Raw genomic sequence first — 18,762 nt, 5'->3', positions numbered from 1 at the left:
GGATGGGGATAAAGAGGATGACGATGACGATGACGACCACCGGGGATGGATATGGATGACTGCTTGCTTGCTTGTCTTTGGGATCGGGGCGGGTGCGCTTCGTTCGCCTTTGCGTACTTATGTGTTGTGTGGTTGAAGATATATATATATAGGTATATATATACATACGTTTGTGGATGTGGACTTCCATCTCGTTGCACAGATGCATACCTACTCGTGACTGTAGTACGGTACCGGTACGGTATCTCTCTGCGACCACGAACCAAGAGAACACGACCCAGAGCTTCCGAAGAGCCTCCGTACAGGGCTCTTCTTTTGACTTTCGTCCCGACCTCGGCACACTTCCCCCCCGAAAGTCAAACCCGCAGTGCGAGATTTGCTTATCTCGGATGCGAGATGGAGTACCTAGGCAGGTACCGTACGTACGTACTACTACGTAGTAGATGCTTATTAGGTACGGTAGTCAACTCGTATCGAGGGTCCTGTCCTGTGGCTTCCTCTTCGGCCGGGAGAGGCAAGGGAAGGGGTAATCCCAACCTTCGACTGGACGGGACTGGACGGGACGTGAAAAACATCCGAGCATCCCCGTATGTGCATGCCCGGTACTACCTACTACCTACCTTACTACTACAGTACAGTACTACTATATCCCCGAGTGCCCGCTTAGTAAGTGACGGATGCAAAGCTTGAGGGAAGCGGAGAAGGAAAGGGACGGACTACCGGTATTCGTACTCGGTGCGATGTGTGAGATCGGATGAGATGGGGCAGGACCTACCTTACCTAGGTATGTGTCTGTGTTTAACGGGGGACTGGCGAGAGAGAGAGAGAGAGAGAGAGAGAGAGAGAGCCTATGTTCTTGGCTTATTACTCACTAGTGGATCGGCGGAGGACTGACGGTCTGGACAAAGGTAACCAAAAGAAACAAGCCGACCGTTCCCAAAAGGCACACTGCTCGTTTCCCTTATCTTCTCTTTTCTTTTGTTTTGTTTTATTTTCTTTTGTTTTATTTTCTTTTCTTGTCTTGTCTTTTTCTTATCTTTTCTTGACTCCGGCGTACCGGTAGCCTCCTCCAAGAGCCGCCGCCGCTCTGCGCCCAGCACAGCTGCGCCCGCTGCGTTGTTGAAGGACGCCCAGCAGCAAGTACCCACGATCTCGGGCACCTCCAACGACTCCACATGTAGGTATCGCTATTTGCGAAGATCCGACATGGTGCGGACCGAGAAATGCCGCCGAGGAAAAGCTGCGCGGGACAGGCTGGCGAGGATCTGCACGGCGCAGAGAGAGCCTGGCGAGATGCTGCGGAGCGTGGCGCGCGTGGTGACGAGCTCTCGTCGTGTTTCTCTCCGTCGAGACTTACCGAGGATGCGGAGAGCTGTGTGGCCTACGGATTGCGAGGTGGGGATATCGTGGGTGTGGTTTTGGTGTAGTTAGGTAGGTGGTCAGCTGACGAGCGAGCGTTGAGCTGGTACGCGAAACCTTCTGCGTTGCCGTGGGACATGGTTGTTGTTGTTGTTGTTGTTGTTGTTGTTGTTGTTGTTGTCGGCGTGGTATATCAACGTCGGGCTGGTGGTGGCAGCCTGCCGCCCTACAGCGGACCTCCCATGGGGTACGGCGACGTGCTAAGCTAAGGAGTCACATACCGAAAAGGCCCTAGAGAGCATTGCAAAGGGATATGTATAGCAAAGCTGCTGTCGTCTGCGCTCTTCCCTTGCATTTGCGCCCTTCCCTGACAGATAGATGGATCACCATTGCACCAAGAAAAGAAAATCAAAGAAGCGAGGCAGAGACGGCCGTGGCTAACTTAAAAGCGTCGCGTTGTCAGAGTCGGAGAAGACAAGTCATGGAATGTACGATCGTTGGATCTATACTGCATATTCTGCTGGTCTCTGAAGAATCAATTAACGAGGAATAGGGGCTCGCTACATAGTAGGCACCGCCACGCATTTCGGCATGCATGAATCACGGGATCCCTTGCAAATGAAAAGGAGAGATAACGGCCTCCAAGCTTTCTGCGCCGATCGGAATATAGACAAGGTGGGCATCATTATCGCTCATTCAAGTGGTGAGGATTGGGATGCTGAGTCGCCAAGTCTCTTCTCTCTTCTACCTCTCCTGTCTCGCCTGTTGTTGCCCATTTGGCCCAACATTTCTTCCTTATCGCTATCTCTACTGTCTCGCTCCTTTTCCTCGCTCCTTTTTCTCGCCATGGAGAAAGGCTCCATTTTTCACACGGTCAACACCGAGTCTCGAGTGAGATTTCCCGTCGCGAATCCCCACGCGTCCCCTCGATTCCCGAGAGAGCCCTTCGAAAACTGCAATGTCGTAGCACCGAAGTCAGAGCCGGGGCCGGTAACATGGCTCTCGCTGCCGCGGAAAGACCAACTTGCAATCCTCTTCCTCTGCCGGATGGTCGACTTCTTGCAAATCGCGTCTCTGCAAGCATACGTCTTCTATCAGCTGAAGAGCTTCGACGCTTCGTTGTCTGATGCGGCGGTTTCGACGCAGGCAGGCTTGCTGCAAGGCTGCTTCACCGGTGCGCAGGTGTTGACAGCGGTGCTCTGGGGAAAGGCGGCAGATGCGAGGTGGTGCGGACGGAAGAGGGTGTTGCTGATAGGACTCGGAGGAACAGCAGTCTCGTGCATCGGATACGGGTTCGCGACCACATTCTTCTGGGCCGCATTTTGGAGAGTTGTCGGAGGCGGGATCAATGGGACCGTCGGAATCATCCGGACAATGATTGCGGAGATCACCAAGGAGAAGAAATACCAGTCGCGGGCTTTTCTGATCCTGCCCATGAGCTTCAACGTCGCAGCAATCCTGGGACCGATGATGGGAGGACTGCTCGTGGATCCTGCCACGAATCTACCCGAGATGTTTGGACCTGGGGCATTTCTCGGGTTCAGCTGGGTTCAGAAGTATCCGTATGCACTGCCGAGTGTTTTGAACGCCCTTTTCCTCTCCATAACGACATGCATCGTCTTCTTCGGCCTAGAAGAAACTCTCAAGGCGCGCAGAGGGAGATTCGATCTCGGTCTACACCTCAAATTCCGCCTCTCGTCCTTCCTCCGCTCCAAGTCCAGCATCTCGGGCTACTCCCGACTCCAAACATGGGATGGCCCCGAGCCAGAAATGCAGATGTTCGAAGCCGCTAAACCCCGACTCAAGAAAATATTCACGCAAACGCTCCCCTTCCGGCGTATCTGGACGCGCAACGTCATCTTCACTCTGGTCGCAGGCGCGTTCTACGACTTCCACCTGGGGGCTTTCGCCAACCTCTGGACGCTCTTCCTCAGCAGCCCGCGCTGCCTCGCCACGGAGCCACCCGGCCATCGCCTCCCCTTCGCCTTCACAGGCGGCCTCGGGATGCCAGCCTCGACCGTCGGCCTCGCCACGTCCATCCTCGGCCTCCTAGGCATGGTCCTCCAGATCTTCCTGTACCCGCCCGTCCACGCCCGCCTCGGGACCCTGCGCTCCTTCCGCGCCTTCCTGCTGCTGTTCCCCCTCGCCTACTTCTGCGCGCCGTACCTGTCGATCCTGCCGTCGTCGACGGCCGCTCCCGCCGCGGCCGCGGGCGCGCTCATCTGGATCGGCATCACCCTCGTGCTGCTGCTGCAGGTCACGGCCCGGACCTTCACGCTGCCGGCGAGCATCATCCTCTTGAACAACTGCAGCCCGCACCCGAGCGTGCTCGGCACGCTCCACGGTGTCGGGCAGAGCGTCAGCGCTGCCTTCCGGACGCTGGGGCCGGTGGTCGGCGGGTGGTGGTACGGTGCTGGTCTGGAGGCCGGCGTGATCGGCGCCAGCTGGTGGGGGGTTGCGGGTATGAGTGGCCTGGGGTGCGTGGCTGCCTTCTGGCTGTACGAGGGGAGCGGACATGAGATCCTCTTAGACGGGGAGGAAGCGGAGGCTCTGTTGGGGCGGAGGGAGATACCAGTGGTGAAGGTGGAGAGGCCAACGGAGGAGGAGTAGCCTGACCGGAGGCGATCCTGTATCTATCTATCTACACTACACCACACCACACCACACCACACCACATCACACTACCTGACAAACTCCCCCTTGTTAACAGCGAACCCAGATAAGCATACCTGTAATCTAATCCAATCCAACGCCCGCTCCACATCACATCTGAACCGGCGGATCTACCGTACCTACCCACCTACCTACCTCTCGATACTAGGCAGCGAACCCGCCCCATGTCTCGGCTAAACATCCTCTCCAGAAGCGTTCCGCGAGCGTCTCGGTACCCCCTTTTTTTTTTTTTTTTTTTTTTTTTTTTTCCGAAGCGAGGCATATGATTCACTCGACTACTGACTACTGACTACCGACTACTGACTACTGACTACTACCGGGTGATTTCCAGGGGTTTGATTTTCTGAAGAGATAGATAGATAGATAGATATACAATGATGGGTGGATGGATGGATGGAGGGCTGGATGGATGGTATTAATGTGAATGTGAATGTGGATGTGAATGTGGATGTGGATGTGGATGTGGATGTGAATATCACGTACGTAGCGTCGTCGTCGTCGTCGTCGTCGTCGTCGTCGTCGTCGTCGTCGTCGTCGTCGTCCTCGGTTAAGCAGAGGAGGTTGGATAGTTAGTTAGTTACCTACCTTAGTTAGCTGTAGGAGGAGGAGGTGTGGAAGAGAGGTAGTCTATGCGTGCGTGTGTGCGTGCGTGCATTGAACTGCGAAAGACGGTGTGGCGAGATGCTGCTGCTGCTGCTGCTATGAAAGAAATGAGGTAGGGTGTGGGTGTGGGTTGGGGTGTGAAAGAGGAAAGGGGGGAGAGGAAGGGGGATGTTGAAAGGGTGGATCGGTTGAAGAATGCTAGGAGTTGGATGGATGGTCTGATTTGATCTGATCTGATAACTGCGAGGTAGTTCGAGGGCGCTTGGAGGCATATCTGGGGAGTGGGTAGAGGAAAGATTTAGGAAGCACTGTTTGTTTGGTTGTTTGTTTATTTGTTTGTTTGTTTGTGTCTCGAGTGATGCTCGAGGGGAAGGAAGCTGCGCCCTGGAATGGGAATGGACTCGGTGGAGGAGCCGGTGCAGGTTAAGGTTCACTCACTTTCTGTGGTATATTCATCTGCGTGCTCTTCAATTTAGAGATCGAGGAAGGCTGGTAACCTACCTATCAGACCGAGGGAGCTAGCAACTTTCGCGTACTTGTTGTGGGCGGCGCACAGGTACAAGAGGTTCTCCTCCTCCCACCACCACTCATCTCTTCCTCGCCCTCAACACCAACTTCGCAAATCAATACCAACATCTCGCAACTCCCACTCGCATTCATCAGTAAGTCTCCTTCCTCGCGTGCAGATGCAGACGCCTGTATGCGTAGATGCTTTGCACCTTGGTAGAATGTGTGTGTGTATCGACCTCGGAGCAGCTTCAGCGGTCTTGCCTTGGTCGAAGCACAGATCATCCAACAGAGCTCAGCAAAGCAGGGCATCGCACTCGCCAGCCCGTCTCGCCATCGCAGACCAGGTCTAACGCACATCGCAGACTCACAATCGATCGCTACTGCAAACCGCAGCAAACATGCCTAAAGCCGTCCAAAAGGGCCACTGGACCGAGGCTGAGAACGTAAGTGCCTTCCTCTCCCGTCCCCCGCGCACAGCATCAGGAGCTAACGTGCTCTCAAGTGCTCGTTGTTCTATCAGATCGTTCAACAACTCATCGGAGCCAATCCCACCAAGGAGGACATCAAGTTCGACGAGATCGCCATCCAAGGCCGTACCACTCGCTCACTGTGGGAGCGATGGGTTCGAATCCAAAAAAATGCCCTTGGTACCTCAGGCGCTCCTCGCTTGGGTGGAACCAACCTTCCGGGTGGTGTAAACAAGGCTGGTGAGTCGTGCCAGCTCCTATAAATCTGACGTTGGCTGACACCAGAAGCCGGAAGCAAGGAGACCCGATCAACCAAGCTCAAGGCCCATAGTGAGATCCCTTCTCTACTCTGCTTTCAAAGCGGCTCTTGCTGACTGACGCGCTTCAGATAAGGCTACCACTCCTGCTCCCAAGCGCAAGGCCGATAGTGAGGCCCCTTCTCTTCTCTGCTTTCAAGGCGAGTCTTGCTGACTGATACGCTTTCAGACAAGGCTACCACTCTCGCCCCCAAGCTTCCAGATAAGAAGGCCACCACTCTTGCTCCCAAGCGCAAGGCCGATAGTGAGGCCCCTTCTCTTCTCTGCTTTCAAGGCGACTCTTGCTGACTGAGACGCTTGCAGAAAAGGCTACCACTCTCGCTCCCAAGCTTCCAGATAAGAAGGCCACCACTTTCGCTCCCAAGCGTCCAGATAAGGCCACCACTCTCGCTCCCAAGCGCAAGGCCGATAGTGAGATCCCTTCTCTTCTCTGCTTTCAAAGCGAGTCTTGCTGACTGATACGCTTTCAGACAAGGCTACCACTCTCGCCCCCAAGCTTCCAGATAAGAAGGCCACCACTCTTGCTCCAAAGCGCAAGGCCGATAGTGAGGCCCCTTCTCTTCTCTGCTTTCAAGGCGAGTCTTGCTGACTGATACGCTTTCAGACAAGGCTACCACTCTCGCTCCCAAGCATCCAGATAAGGCTACCACTTTCGCTCCCAAGCGTCCAGATAAGGCCACCACTCTCGCTCCCAAGCGCAAGGCCGATAGTGAGGCCCCTTCTCTTCTCTGCTTTCAAAGCGAGTCTTGCTGACTGAGACGCTTGCAGACAAGGCTACCACTCTCGCTCCCAAGCATCCACACAAGGCTACCACCACTCTCGCTCCCAAGCGCAAGGCCGATAGTGAGGTCCCTTCTTTAATCTGCTTTCAAATGGAATCTTGCTGACTGAGACGCTTGCAGACAAGGCTACCACTCCCGCTCCCAAGCGCCAGAAGTCTGCCCCGGAGAAGAGTGTCACGGCTGTGGCTGGACTCCATGATCCCAATGAGATCGAGCTTCTGAGTGACGAGGATCTCGATGAGGATACCTTCGTGCCTGTCGAACGTCCCAGTTACTCTGACTATGGTGGTTATGGTGGTTATGGTCCTTATAGTGCTTATGTTTTCCGTGAATTCGAGATGTAATCAACGGTAAGTTATAAATCTCTCGGCCTTCAGGCAAGAAGACATGGCTGATGTTCTTTTAGTTTCGGGGGCACATAGTTGCAGGCAGGTGGATAGTTCTGGCATTACCTGAGAATTTGGGGCTTTGTCCATTCTACTCCTGTGTAACGATGGTTCTTGATCTGGAGATAGGGTGTTGATTGTTTTTGCGCATACGGGATGGGATGGAATAGTTATGATCGGGAAGCTCGAGGTTGCGGTTGTTTTTCGCGGCTCGAGCTCGAGCTCGAAGCTAGTGGCTAGCGGCTCGTCTAGTCTACAGTCCCAATCCTTGCATCTGTCAAAAACAAAACAGGTCGTGCTCGGGGCCGTGCGTGCGTGCTTGCACTCCCACTCCCATTGTCTCGCATCCTTCTCTTCCCCTTCTTCCCACCCATTGATACGCCGTTGTTAGATACAGTGGTCCTGGTATCTGCATCTCCCATCTATATATTTCCTGTTATCGTCCGACCTGCCCGAGTCGCAGAGTCGCAGGTCCACAACAAACTCACCCGCCCTTTGGCGCCATACCTACCCCCCTCCCCCCTCGGCCTCGCCATCAGTTCAAGTCCTATCTTGGTCAGCCTCGTTTCCTGCCTCTCCTTCCGCCTTCCTCTCCCTCCCTTCGCCTTGACCTCTGCATCTGCTCTCCGCCGTCAGAGGATAGCTCAAAACCTCTCTCTCATCCTCCAACAAGTCGATCCTTCCATATCGGCTCTGCTGGATGCTGAGAGTCCTGCGTCTGCGAACGAGCCACCACTCGCTGACGTGCATCTCCGACTCTCGAATCGCCTTCAAAGCGACCGCTCAGGGCCCTACCGGTATCTACCAGAAGAATCCCCGCCATTATTCCTCCAACAGCTTGCTTCGATTCAGGAAGCTCCCTTCCATCCTCGAAACCAGCCGTTCTCTCCGCCCTTTCAGTAGCGCCACAATGAATGGCGCCAATGGCTCTGCGCGCGCAAAGCGGAAGCAGCATCCAGGATCTGCGGCCGACAGACCACCAAAGCATCGCGCGATCAACGGCAAGGAATCAGCTGGGGAGAATACACCAGAGGTAGGATCCGTCTACGAGGACGAAGATATAGAGATGGAGGAGATGAGAATATTGCCTGGCTCGACAGCAGATACCGCAGAGTGGCAAGCCTGTGTGGAGAAGGTTGTTCGAAATGTTGTCTCTATTCGCTTCTGCCAGACCTGCTCCTTCGATACGGATCCGGCTCTTACGAGTGAAGCTACGGGATTCGTTGTGGATGCGGAAAGGGGATACATCATGACGAATAGGCACGTTGTTGGATCCGGACCGTTCACAGGTTACTGCATCTTTGATAACCATGAGGAGGTCGATGCCTTCCCCGTCTACCGCGACCCCGTTCATGATTTTGGCATTCTGCGATTCGACCCCAAAGCTATCAAGTATATGCCTGTGGCTGCCCTAACGTTGAGACCAGATCTGGCGAAAGTTGGAGCCGAGATCAGAGTTGTTGGTAACGATGCTGGAGAAAAGCTCAGTATTCTCTCGGGAGTTATCAGTCGGCTAGACAGAAATGCCCCGGAGTATGGAGATGGTTACTGCGATTTCAATACAAACTACATACAAGCCGCGGCTGCCGCGAGTGGAGGAAGTTCTGGCAGTCCGGTGGTCAACATCGATGGATACGCTGTGGCTCTTCAGGCGGGTGGCAGAAGTGACGGCGCTGCGACCGACTACTTCCTACCGCTCGACCGACCCTTACGAGCTCTGCGATGCATTCAGGAGGGAAAGCCAATCACCCGTGGAACGATACAATGCCAGTGGATGATCAAACCCTTCGATGAGTGCCGCCGACTTGGCCTTACCCCAGAGTGGGAGAGTGCTGTACGGAAAGGATTTCCCAAGGAGACTGGAATGCTGGTTGCTGAGATTGTTTTACCGGAAGGCCCCTCGGACCACAAGATCGAGGAGGGAGATGTGCTCATCAAGGTCAACGGCGAACTCTTGACCCAATTCGTCAGACTGGACGATATCCTCGACTCAAGCGTTGATGGGAATGTCAAGCTTCTCCTACAGCGTGGTGGAGAAGATGTCGAAGTTACAGTCACAGTCGGAGATCTCCACGCCATCACCCCTGATCGTTTTGTTTCCGTTGCCGGAGGCAGTTTCCATGATCTCTCGTACCAACAAGCTCGACTGTATGCTGTTGCCTGTAGGGGTGTATTTGTTTGTGAAGCCACCGGCTCTTTCAGATTTGACAGCACAGACAACGGTTGGATTATTCAGACGGTAGACCACAAAAAGACTCCGGATCTGAAGACGTTCGTCGAGGTCATGAAAGATATTCCTGACCGAACGAGGGTCGTTGTCACTTACAAGCACCTCCGAGATCTCCACACACTCAATACCAGCATCATCCAAATCGATCGACACTGGTCGAGTAAGATGAGGATGGCCGTCCGAAACGACAAGACTGGACTGTGGGATTTCTCTGACCTAGCCGACGCCATTCCCCAGATAGCTCCGGTGCCACGTTCGGCAAGCTTCATAACGCTGGAGAACACTCAGAACCCGGCTGCTGCCAACATTGTCCGTAGTTTTGTCCGAGTCCTGTGCCATATGCCTGTGAAGCTGGATGGATTTCCAAGAAACCGGAAGTGGGGTATGGGCGTTGTGATTGATGCAGAGAAGGGCCTGGTTGTCATTTCTAGAGCCATTGTACCCTACGATCTCTGTGATATCACCATTACCATCGCTGATTCTATCATCGTCGAAGGCAAGGTAGTTTTCATGCATCCTCTTCAGAACTACGCCATCATCAAATATGATCCTTCTCTCGTCGACGCTCCTGTCCAGAGCGCCAAGTTGAGCACTGTCCCTGTGACTCAAGGAGCATCGACCTACTTTGTGGGCTTCAACCAGAATATGCGTATTGTCACTGCCCAGACAACAATCACCGATATCACCGCCGTTGCCATCCCGGCGAACTCCGGGGCACCCCGATACAGAGCCGTGAATGTTGATGCGATTACTGTCGACACAAGCCTCAGCGGTCAGTGCGGAAGTGGTGTTCTCGTTGGTGACGACGGAACTGTTCAGGCTCTCTGGCTTACGTACCTTGGCGAGCGCTCTCATGCCACCCAGAAGGATACCGACTACCATCTCGGTCTAGCAACTCCCTCTCTACTTCCAGTGATCAAGCAGATTCAACGAGGCGAGACTCCGAAGTTACGGATGCTCAGTGTCGAGTTCAATGCCGTCCAGATGAGTCAGGCCCGCATTATGGGTGTGTCCGAGGAGTGGATTAAGAAGGTTGCGGAGGATAACTCCTCCCGCCATCAACTCTTCATGATTCGGAAACGCACGTATGAAAAGGGGGAGCATTCAAACAAGGACAAGGTCATCACTGAGCTGCTCGAGGGAGATGTGATCCTGTCGCTCAACGGCAAGATCATCACCCGTGTCTCTGAGCTGGACATTATGTACGATCACCTCTACCTAGACGCAGTTATCGTTCGCGATTGTGTCGAGATGAAAGTGACGCTACCCACTGTCTCTGCTGATGATCTGGAGACCGACCGAGCTATCAGTTTCTGTGGTGCTATCCTGCATAAGCCGCATCATGCCGTCCGCCAACAGATCAGCAAGTTGCACAGTGAGGTTTATGTGTCCGCTCGGACGAGAGGAAGCCCAGCATATCAGTACGGACTTGCGCCCACAAATTTCATCACGCACGTGAATGGAAAGGCGACGCCTGATCTGGAGTCTTTCTTGAAGGCTGTAGTTAATATTCCTGACAATACCTGTTTGTCCCCTCTCTCTTTCGGTTGACTCGCCTTTCTATGGATCACGTACTGACCTCCGTAACAGACTTTCGCCTCAAGGCCATGACCTTCGACCAAGTGCCATGGGTCATCACGATGAAGAAGAATGACCACTATTTCCCGACAATGGAGTGGATCAAGGATGCTTCCGAGCCGAACGGGTGGAAGAGAGTCACGTATGAGCAAGGAAGGGTTGTGGCAGGCGAGGGCAAGGAGGGGATCAATGTTGTGGCGGGTGATACTTTCGACGATGGAGATGCGGGAGATATTGTCGGAATCTGAGTGCGATATATGGACATTAGGGACGAATTACTGAATACCCCAATGTAGAGTAGCTGCGGAAATCATGGGCCGGAGCAATCAGGTGTGGAATTTGAAACCGCAGCCCTTGGTCTCAAAGGAGATCACTCGCACCCATTCAACACATCCGTTTGCTGTGTACTAGACTTCATGCAGCTTCCCGTCGAGTATCTGGCTCGCGTCAAGTGATACGAGACACAGGTACTTCGCGCTCGAATCTTCCTCTCCTTCTCAATCATCGCGTCTCTGTGATTGCTGATATACAATAGTTGTCCGGTCTTAATCATCCTTGCGCTTCTATTCACAGCTCAAGTGATTCAGCAGTGCTCCCCTGATGTTGTACTTGATCAGTGGCCACTTACTCTCCATGCCACGGCGATCAAATCTACGTATACAGACCACTCTTTCGCACAGAAAACAATGCACTCCAGAATTTTCAATCTAACAGGGCTAGGTCTTGCCATCTCTGCAGCCCTAGCCACCGTCTGCGACGAAGGATACTCGATCTGCTCTCCTCCTGACGCCATCTCCGCCACCACACCTCGAATCGGCAGCCCCGACTTCCAGAGTCTCTTAACCGACATCGTCAAGTCCTCTCTCCCATCCAGCTCGGCGACCCGCTCGCTACAAGCGAAGCGAGGACCCGCCTCTCTCTGCTGCAACGCCCTGCTCTCCTGTCTCACCCTCGCCGAGCTCGCGATCCCGTTCTGCTACGACCGCCTCACGACCAACTACTTCCTGCCCGATGGAAGTTTCGGCACCGTGGTCGGGGGCGCGTACACGAGCGCGGAGGGGGACACGGCGAACCTCGAGACGGGGGCGTACGTCCTCGCCAACGGGTCCCGGGGGAACCTCTACCCTGCCGCGTCGTCCGCGCGACCCGATACCCAGACCCTGCCGCCCACGCCGAGCCAGCTCACCGACGTCGGCGTCGGGCTGGCCGTCCCGCCGAGCGAGCTGGGCAGCGGCGTCACGCTGACGTATACGACGACGGTGCCGGGGCGGACGCAGCCGGGCACGACGATCCCTGCGTCGACGGTGCGGGCGACGACGCAGGTCACGATCCTGCTTCCCGCTCGTCGCGGGAGCCACCTGGTTGTGGTGACGGAGCTGAGTCTGGTTACCGTCGAGAGTACCGTTGCCGGGATGACTTTTGCCGGGAGGACGGTCGCCGGGACGGTGGCGACTGTTACGACGACGGGGGAGGGGGTTGCCAGTTCGAAGCCTACGGCTACGGGGAAGAATGGGGCGGAGAGGATGCGGGAGGGGGGTGGATGCTGGATGGTGATGGTGGTGGTGATGGTGTTGTCGATGGTGTATTCTGTTTAGTGATATGGCTACTGGGTTCATACCCGTTTCCTTTGCGGAGTAGTACCCGGCGTAGAAGATTAACCAACCCTCTTTATTTAGCGCTCGACTGCTCTTATGTTTAGAAATCTCTCCAAATCAGTCCCATCTGCATCTCATAATCTTCAAGCCGTTGAAACAAAAAAAGAATCTTCAACCTGATAACTTCGTCACCGTAGTAAGGTAGTATCCAAATAGACATTTACGAAGTCTATAATCACGAAGCGCAACAATCAATAGCCCTCCTCTCAAGCCCAAGCAAACAGACGATTCAATAATAGAATCGTCTTCAATCACCATCTCCCCGCTCTTCATCCCGTAATGTATCTACTTAACAAAACGGGAAATCTCCTAGCAAATTATCTAAACCTTCTTTTCACCATCCAGACTTTTCCTTCCTTCCCAAGCCAGAGAGAGAGAGAGAGAGTTTTGCTTTCCCATCTCGTCGCCGCCCAGATAGTTTCGAGACCTACATATCAAGTAGAGATCTGACACAGTCTCCCATCCAATCCCATCCCATCCCATCCCATCCATTCCATCCCCCCCCCCATCTCAACACTCCGTCCGACCTTCCCAGGCATCGACAGACACCCACGAAGTCACCCATCAGATACCATACACTGTCAAGTCATTTCATTTCATTTCATTTCATTTCATCTCGTTTCATCTCCTACTCCGACGTCGCACCCGTGCCACCATCCATCCATCTATCCGTCCTACCCCCCACTCTCTCTCTCTCCCCTCTCACACCAACCCGATCCACTACCGGTACCTATCTGAGCCAGGCCAGAAAACAAACTCTTTTTTCTTCTTTTTCTTTCTCTTTAAACCACCAGTCAGCCAGTTTCCGGTATCGATACTAACATCGGCTCCCGGGCTCGTGTGGTTCCATATTGATATTGAGTTCTCGGTGGCCTGAAAAGACGGCGAACATCCTTTTCGAGCGTTCGTCCTTGGTTGGCTAGCTCGTAGGTAGGAAAAGTCTGAAAAAAAAGGTTCCTGGGAGGATAGGATGGTAATAAGCTGGTGGATCATCATCGTCATCACCATCATCGTCGTCTCGTCGACCTTCATGACCGGAGTAGAAGTGCGTGCGTGCACTCGGCCCTTCCTTCCCCCCGCCCGTGCCCGAACCGGCGTACCGGGCCTTTCTTCATCAAGGTAGATAGTGATAGGTAGAGATCCACCCGCACATCACGAGCTCAGAAATCCACAGAGATAAACTACCGTACCGATATGGCTTCAACACAAACACAGACTCACTAATTACAACAAGTCGGTCGGCTCACGAAGAGCGTCACGCCTTCGTTCGCAAACGGGAAAAAGCTTTGCTGGTCGTTAAGATAATGATAATGAAGTTTGATAAGTATGTACAAATAGAGGCATTAATATCGACCAGGCGACATACCCTATCCTACCTATTGACTGCCTGCCGACTGCTGATCGTGCCCCACCAGAGGGACCAAAAAAAAACCCCCAGAAAAAGAAAACGTAACTATATACACGGCCCAGGGAGGGAAAAGAGTAAAGACATGTACGCGTGCGTGTTCGCTGCTTATGCTTGCTTATGCTTATGCCTTCTTGACGTCGAAGCGGTCGAGGTCCATGACCTTGGCCCAAGTCCGGGCAAAGTCGGACACGAATTGCGCCTCGGATCCAGCCTCGGTGTAGACCTCGGCGATGGCTCTCAGTTCGGCGTGCCTAGAGAGGGGGAAAGTCAGCCATCGGGTTTGGCGGCCCAGAGAAAGGTAGATACAGAGGACAGAGGGAAACTTACGATCCGAAAATCAAGTCCGCGCGGGAGGCGGTCCACTTCTCTTGGCCCGAGGCACGATCGGAGCCGGTGAAGAGCTCCCCGGAGGCGTCGGCCGACCAGGCCGTGTTCATGTCCAGCAGGTTCTTGAAGAAGTTGGCGTTGAGCTTACCGGGGGTGGTGGTCAAGATGCCGACGGAGGAGCCGTCAAAGTTGGCGTTGAGGGCGCGCATGCCTCCAACCAACACGGTCAGCTCAGGGGCCGTAAGCTTCAGTTGTTGGGCCTTGTCGACCAGGAGCTCCTCGGTGCGAGAGATGGCCCACCCAGTGGTGTTGCGGAAGTTGCGGAAGCCGTCAGCTTGCGGTCTGAGGAATTCGAAACTGTGCAGGTCGGTATTCTCTTGGGTGGCATCGACACGGCCTGGGGTGAATGGGACGCTGATCGTTTGGCCGGCGAGAGCTGCAGCATGCTCGACTGCGGCGTTGCCTCCAAGAACAATTAGGTCGGCCAGTGAAACACTCTTGAAGCTGGCCTTGATAGCTTTCAACTGTGGCAGATGGTCAGTACACATAGCTTCCACGTAACGAAGACGAGAGGATGCTGGTTCTACGTACGGCATCAAGGACGGTCTTGAGCTGCTTCGGGTTGTTGACTGGCCACGAAACCTGGGGCTCCAGTGCGATGCGAGCTCCGTTAGCACCTCCACGCTTGTCGCCGTCTCGGTAGGTCGAGGCCGAGGCCCATGCAACAGACACCAACGAGGAGATGCTCAAGCCAGGGGTAGTGAGAATCCTGTTCTTGAGCTGCGTCTGTTGCGCAGCAGAGAGCTGGAAAGCGCCTGTGGAGGGCAGGGGGTCCTGCCACAAGAATGACTCTGCTGGGACTTCCGGACCAAGGTATCGGACACGCGGTCCCATATCACGGTGGGTAAGCTTGACTGTGGCGCAACTAGGTCAGCTCGACTTGACAAGTTTGAAGGAGGGTGAGAGCTTACACCATGCATGAGCAAAGGCGTGCGTGAGCGCCGGAAGGTCTTCGGACCAGGCCTTGGTGATTTCTCCATAGATCGGATCGTCCTTGATAGCAAGATCACTGACCAACATCGAAGGGCGGCGTTTACCGGTTCCAAAAGGTTCTGGGTACGTCAGGGGACCATTAACAGCCTCGAATTGTTTGGCTCCGGTAGGACTCGTGGTCGCGGTCCAATTGTTCTTGTACAGACTGATCAAGTAGTCTAATTCGGCTCGGTTAGTGAAGTCGGCGGCTTTGAGGAACATGGAGACATACTGTTGGACCAGTTGGTCGGGGTTTCAGACCAGATGACCTCCAGACCGCTGGTAACAGCATCCTCGCCAACACCGGATCCGAAGCTGCTGGTCCATCCGAAGTCTTGTTGTTCCATGGGAGCGCCGGCAGGTGGCGGACCCGAGTCTGGGAAAGGTAATCATAAGCAGGGTGGGCGAAGACGCGTCAGAGTTGCTTTACTTACTGCCTTCTCCAGCTCCGTGGCACTTTCCGAATGCGTGACCCCCAGCGATGAGAGCTACTGTTTCCGAGTCGTTCATGCCCATGCGTTCAAAAGTCGTGCGGATATCAAGAGCCGATTGCATGGTGTCGCCATTCCCATCCGGACCCTGGGGGTTGACGTAGATAAGACCGTGGTGGCTCGCAGCGAGAGGCTTTTGGAGCTGAGATGCGCGTGCTTCATAATCGGTCGATCCGTTGTACCGGATGTCGTTTCCCTGCGGCACCAAGGTTGTCTCGGATCCCCAGTACACGCTCTCGTCCGACTGCCAGACGTCTGGTCTGCCAGCACCGAAGCCGATAGTCGGGAATCCCATGTCCTCGAGGGCGACATTCCCGGTGAGGAGGATCAGGTCGGCCCAGGAGATCTTGCGGCCGTACTTTTGCTTAATGGGCAGTAGCAGACGACGGGCCTTGTCGAGGTTGCTGTTGTCGGGCCAGCTGTTGAGCGGTGCGAAACGCTGTTGGCCCTGTGGTGAAGAGGAAAGACGGCGTGAGTGAGGGAGCACTAGGAGGAGAAGGGGGAGGAGTCGCAAGAATGACTTACCATTCCACCACCTCCGCGGCCATCTATCGAGCGATAGGTTCCCGCGGAATGCCAGGCCATACGGATGAAGAACCCACCATAGTGGCCAAAGTCGGCGGGCCACCACGGCTGGGAGTCGGTCATCAAGGCCTTGAGATCTGCCTTGAGCGCATCATCTGTACGGTGATGGGTTAGCTATCGTTGGCCATGAGCGTGTGTCTCTCTCTCTCTCTCCCTCTCTCTCCCTAAACTCACAGTCCAGCGTGGCAAAGGCGGCGGCATAGTCAAAGTCGCCGCCGAGGGGGTTCTGTTCGGCGGAAAATTGACGGAGGACGTTAAGCTTCAGGGCGCAGGGCCACAGATCGGCGCTGCGGGTGCCTCCCCCGGCCGCATCACTGAGAGCCGAGCACTTCCCGAAAGAGCTGGACAGTGTCTGGAGGGAGGATTCGGACGACTCGGCTTGCCGACCGAAAAGATCACGCTTGTTGGCGGCGGCGTATGGACAGCCTTCGGCCGAGACCAAGGGTAGGAGGAGGAGTAAGGCTGACTTCATAGTGAATGGCATATGCGATGAAAGGATGGATATAAGTATCGAATGAGTGACTGGGTGGGATTATATGGATGAGGTGAGCAGTGCTAAGATGAATGTCTGCTAAATGAGTGCGCAAGGAGGGATTCCGGGGTGAGACACGACAATGAATGTGAGATCGTCGGCGTCAGCGTCGGATGCGATGGGGCAAAGGGGAAACGGAGATCAATGATGATCTCAGGCAGTATTTATAGTGATTGTAGCCAGCCGGCCTTGTGCGCCAAGCTGACAATCGTACATATCAGACCCAGGGGAAGGGGGGAGGTGGGGAGGATTGAAAGCCCACCGACAGAGGTAGAAGGTTGTAGTAGGTAGCGGTATGAAAGGGAAAAAAAATTAAATGGCAAACTCGGACGACCCATCATTTCTGCCCAAAACCCGGCACATACGTAGTACGTAGTATTCTGATAATGTTGAAGGAATGCCGGCAAAGGCAAAAAGGCAAAAAGCCTAAAAGCCAAAAAACTCAAAGGCAGACAGCAAACAGCAAGCAAACAATCCGACGATCCGGCATCACGGAGCTACTACAAGGTAGTAGGTCCGCTCGCACTCGCACTCGCATGGTGCCCACGTCCACGTCCACGCCCACGCCCACGCCCATGCCCATGCCTCAACCTCAAGCCCATCAAAGCCGCGGACTATTCTCTTGATCGAGTCTTGCCATGCCCCATTGCCCCATACAAGCAATATACAAGTACGTGGTTCTACGTTCCTACCGTACCTGCTTACCAAGAGCGGTCCCAAGCCTAGGGGCCCATCTCGGAGTTGCCAAAGGCTCCGGCGAGCAAAGACTTTTCCCAGTGACTTTTTGCACCCACCGGATTTGATAATACGTGTCGCGCAATTGGACCAGAGCCGAATCCTGCCAAGCGTAAGGAAAAAGTCAGCCGGGGAGCAGGAGACGTCCTCCTTCCTAGAAATGCGAAATGCGTGGCCGGTGCCTGCATGTATGATTCTTGATTGTTGTTATTGCCTCTCCGGTAACCGATTCGGGAGGTGGTCGTCATCAGATTATTGATCGCTGCTAGTGGCCCGGCTTTAATTAAGATGACAGGAGAATGCGGCATCAAAAAGTCTAAAAATATTCTTTTGAGTTTCGTCGCCTGCTCTCTTCACGCTTGATCATCTCCTGATAAGGATGCGGTAGTAAGTAAACAACAGCAAAGCCAAAAAGTACGGGGACACGCGACGAGGAAGAAGTGCAACACGACAATCACGCAGTCCATCGCTTCATTGAGAGCGGGAGATGCAAACCTCCCACTCACTCACTCCCGTACTGAAAAGGCTGGCTAGACAGCGGGGATGGAAAAATCAGAAGGTGAGGAGCAGGTCTTTCTCTCATTCTCTCTTCGTATGGGGATCAATAAAACCTTTCCTCCCTTCCTTCCTCTCTCTCCCTCCCTTGGCAGAAACATACATGCAACGTACTACCTACGTACAATCTAGTTGTGCGAACTTTTACTTACGGCACTTCACAATACGTATAGATGTTACATCCTTTCGGGCCTGGAGCTTCATCGTCGGCTCGAATAGGTGGACCTCCTACCAGGTATCATCCTTTTAAGACTGAAAGAATGATAGGAGGCCATCTGAAAAGGATGATAGGAGGCCCACCTTAAGCGGGCCGGCGATTAAAGCGAGAGGGAAAAGAAGAGAACAAGACGCATATAAGAGTTCGGGGGGCGCGACAGCGTTGACCTCCGTGTGCCACGTTTTCTGCGCCGCATATACCCACGGTACAGGCCTAAGTATTACCCCTCGAGGGTGCCTCAAAAGTTTAGTTTCCACTTTAAACCCCCTGTTTTCCCTACCCTCGAGGGGTAATACTTAGGCCTGTACCGTGGTACTTAT

At 54.2% G+C, this 18,762-nt stretch overlaps 5 protein-coding genes across 5 annotated transcripts; 4 read left to right on the top strand and 1 right to left on the bottom strand.

The window, feature by feature from the left end:
* Positions 1–2,205: 2,205 nt before the first annotated feature.
* L3040_001954 (uncharacterized protein) lies at positions 2,206–3,969 on the top strand (the record flags this gene model as incomplete). The annotated part of the gene is made up of 1 exon (XM_007289478.2): positions 2,206–3,969. One exon carries the CDS (start codon positions 2,206–2,208, stop codon positions 3,967–3,969), a length of 1,764 nt encoding a protein of 587 aa, XP_007289540.2.
* Positions 3,970–5,543: 1,574 nt separating this feature from the next.
* On the top strand, positions 5,544–7,055 carry L3040_001953 (uncharacterized protein; the record flags this gene model as incomplete). Its single annotated transcript, XM_066156955.1, has 10 exons — positions 5,544–5,588; positions 5,648–5,852; positions 5,901–5,942; positions 6,001–6,039; positions 6,099–6,173; positions 6,233–6,340; positions 6,400–6,474; positions 6,534–6,638; positions 6,698–6,772; positions 6,832–7,055. The coding sequence occupies 10 exons, from the start codon at positions 5,544–5,546 to the stop codon at positions 7,053–7,055; spliced, it is 993 nt and encodes a 330-aa protein (XP_066012955.1).
* Positions 7,056–8,007: 952 nt separating this feature from the next.
* On the top strand, positions 8,008–11,153 carry L3040_001952 (uncharacterized protein; the record flags this gene model as incomplete). The annotated part of the gene is made up of 2 exons (XM_066156954.1): positions 8,008–10,852; positions 10,918–11,153. 2 exons carry the CDS (start codon positions 8,008–8,010, stop codon positions 11,151–11,153), a joined length of 3,081 nt encoding a protein of 1,026 aa, XP_066012954.1.
* A 438-nt stretch (positions 11,154–11,591) lies between these two features.
* Positions 11,592–12,500, top strand: L3040_001951 (uncharacterized protein; the record flags this gene model as incomplete). The annotated part of the gene is made up of 1 exon (XM_066156952.1): positions 11,592–12,500. The coding sequence occupies one exon, from the start codon at positions 11,592–11,594 to the stop codon at positions 12,498–12,500; it is 909 nt and encodes a 302-aa protein (XP_066012953.1).
* Positions 12,501–14,089: 1,589 nt separating this feature from the next.
* L3040_001950 (uncharacterized protein) lies at positions 14,090–16,875 on the bottom strand (the record flags this gene model as incomplete). Its single annotated transcript, XM_007289480.2, has 8 exons — positions 14,090–14,219; positions 14,296–14,819; positions 14,887–15,209; positions 15,267–15,506; positions 15,560–15,703; positions 15,762–16,266; positions 16,344–16,498; positions 16,578–16,875. The coding sequence occupies 8 exons, from the start codon at positions 16,873–16,875 to the stop codon at positions 14,090–14,092; spliced, it is 2,319 nt and encodes a 772-aa protein (XP_007289542.2).
* Between the last annotated feature and the right edge of the window lie 1,887 nt (positions 16,876–18,762).

The sequence above is a fragment of the Drepanopeziza brunnea genome, assembly GCF_022702325.1.
Source record: "Drepanopeziza brunnea f. sp. 'multigermtubi' strain 214-2 chromosome Unknown ctg2, whole genome shotgun sequence".
NCBI lineage: Eukaryota > Fungi > Ascomycota > Leotiomycetes > Helotiales > Drepanopezizaceae > Drepanopeziza > Drepanopeziza brunnea.
The sequence above is the reverse complement of the archived record's forward strand: the minus strand, read 5'-3'. Positions and strand labels throughout refer to the sequence as shown.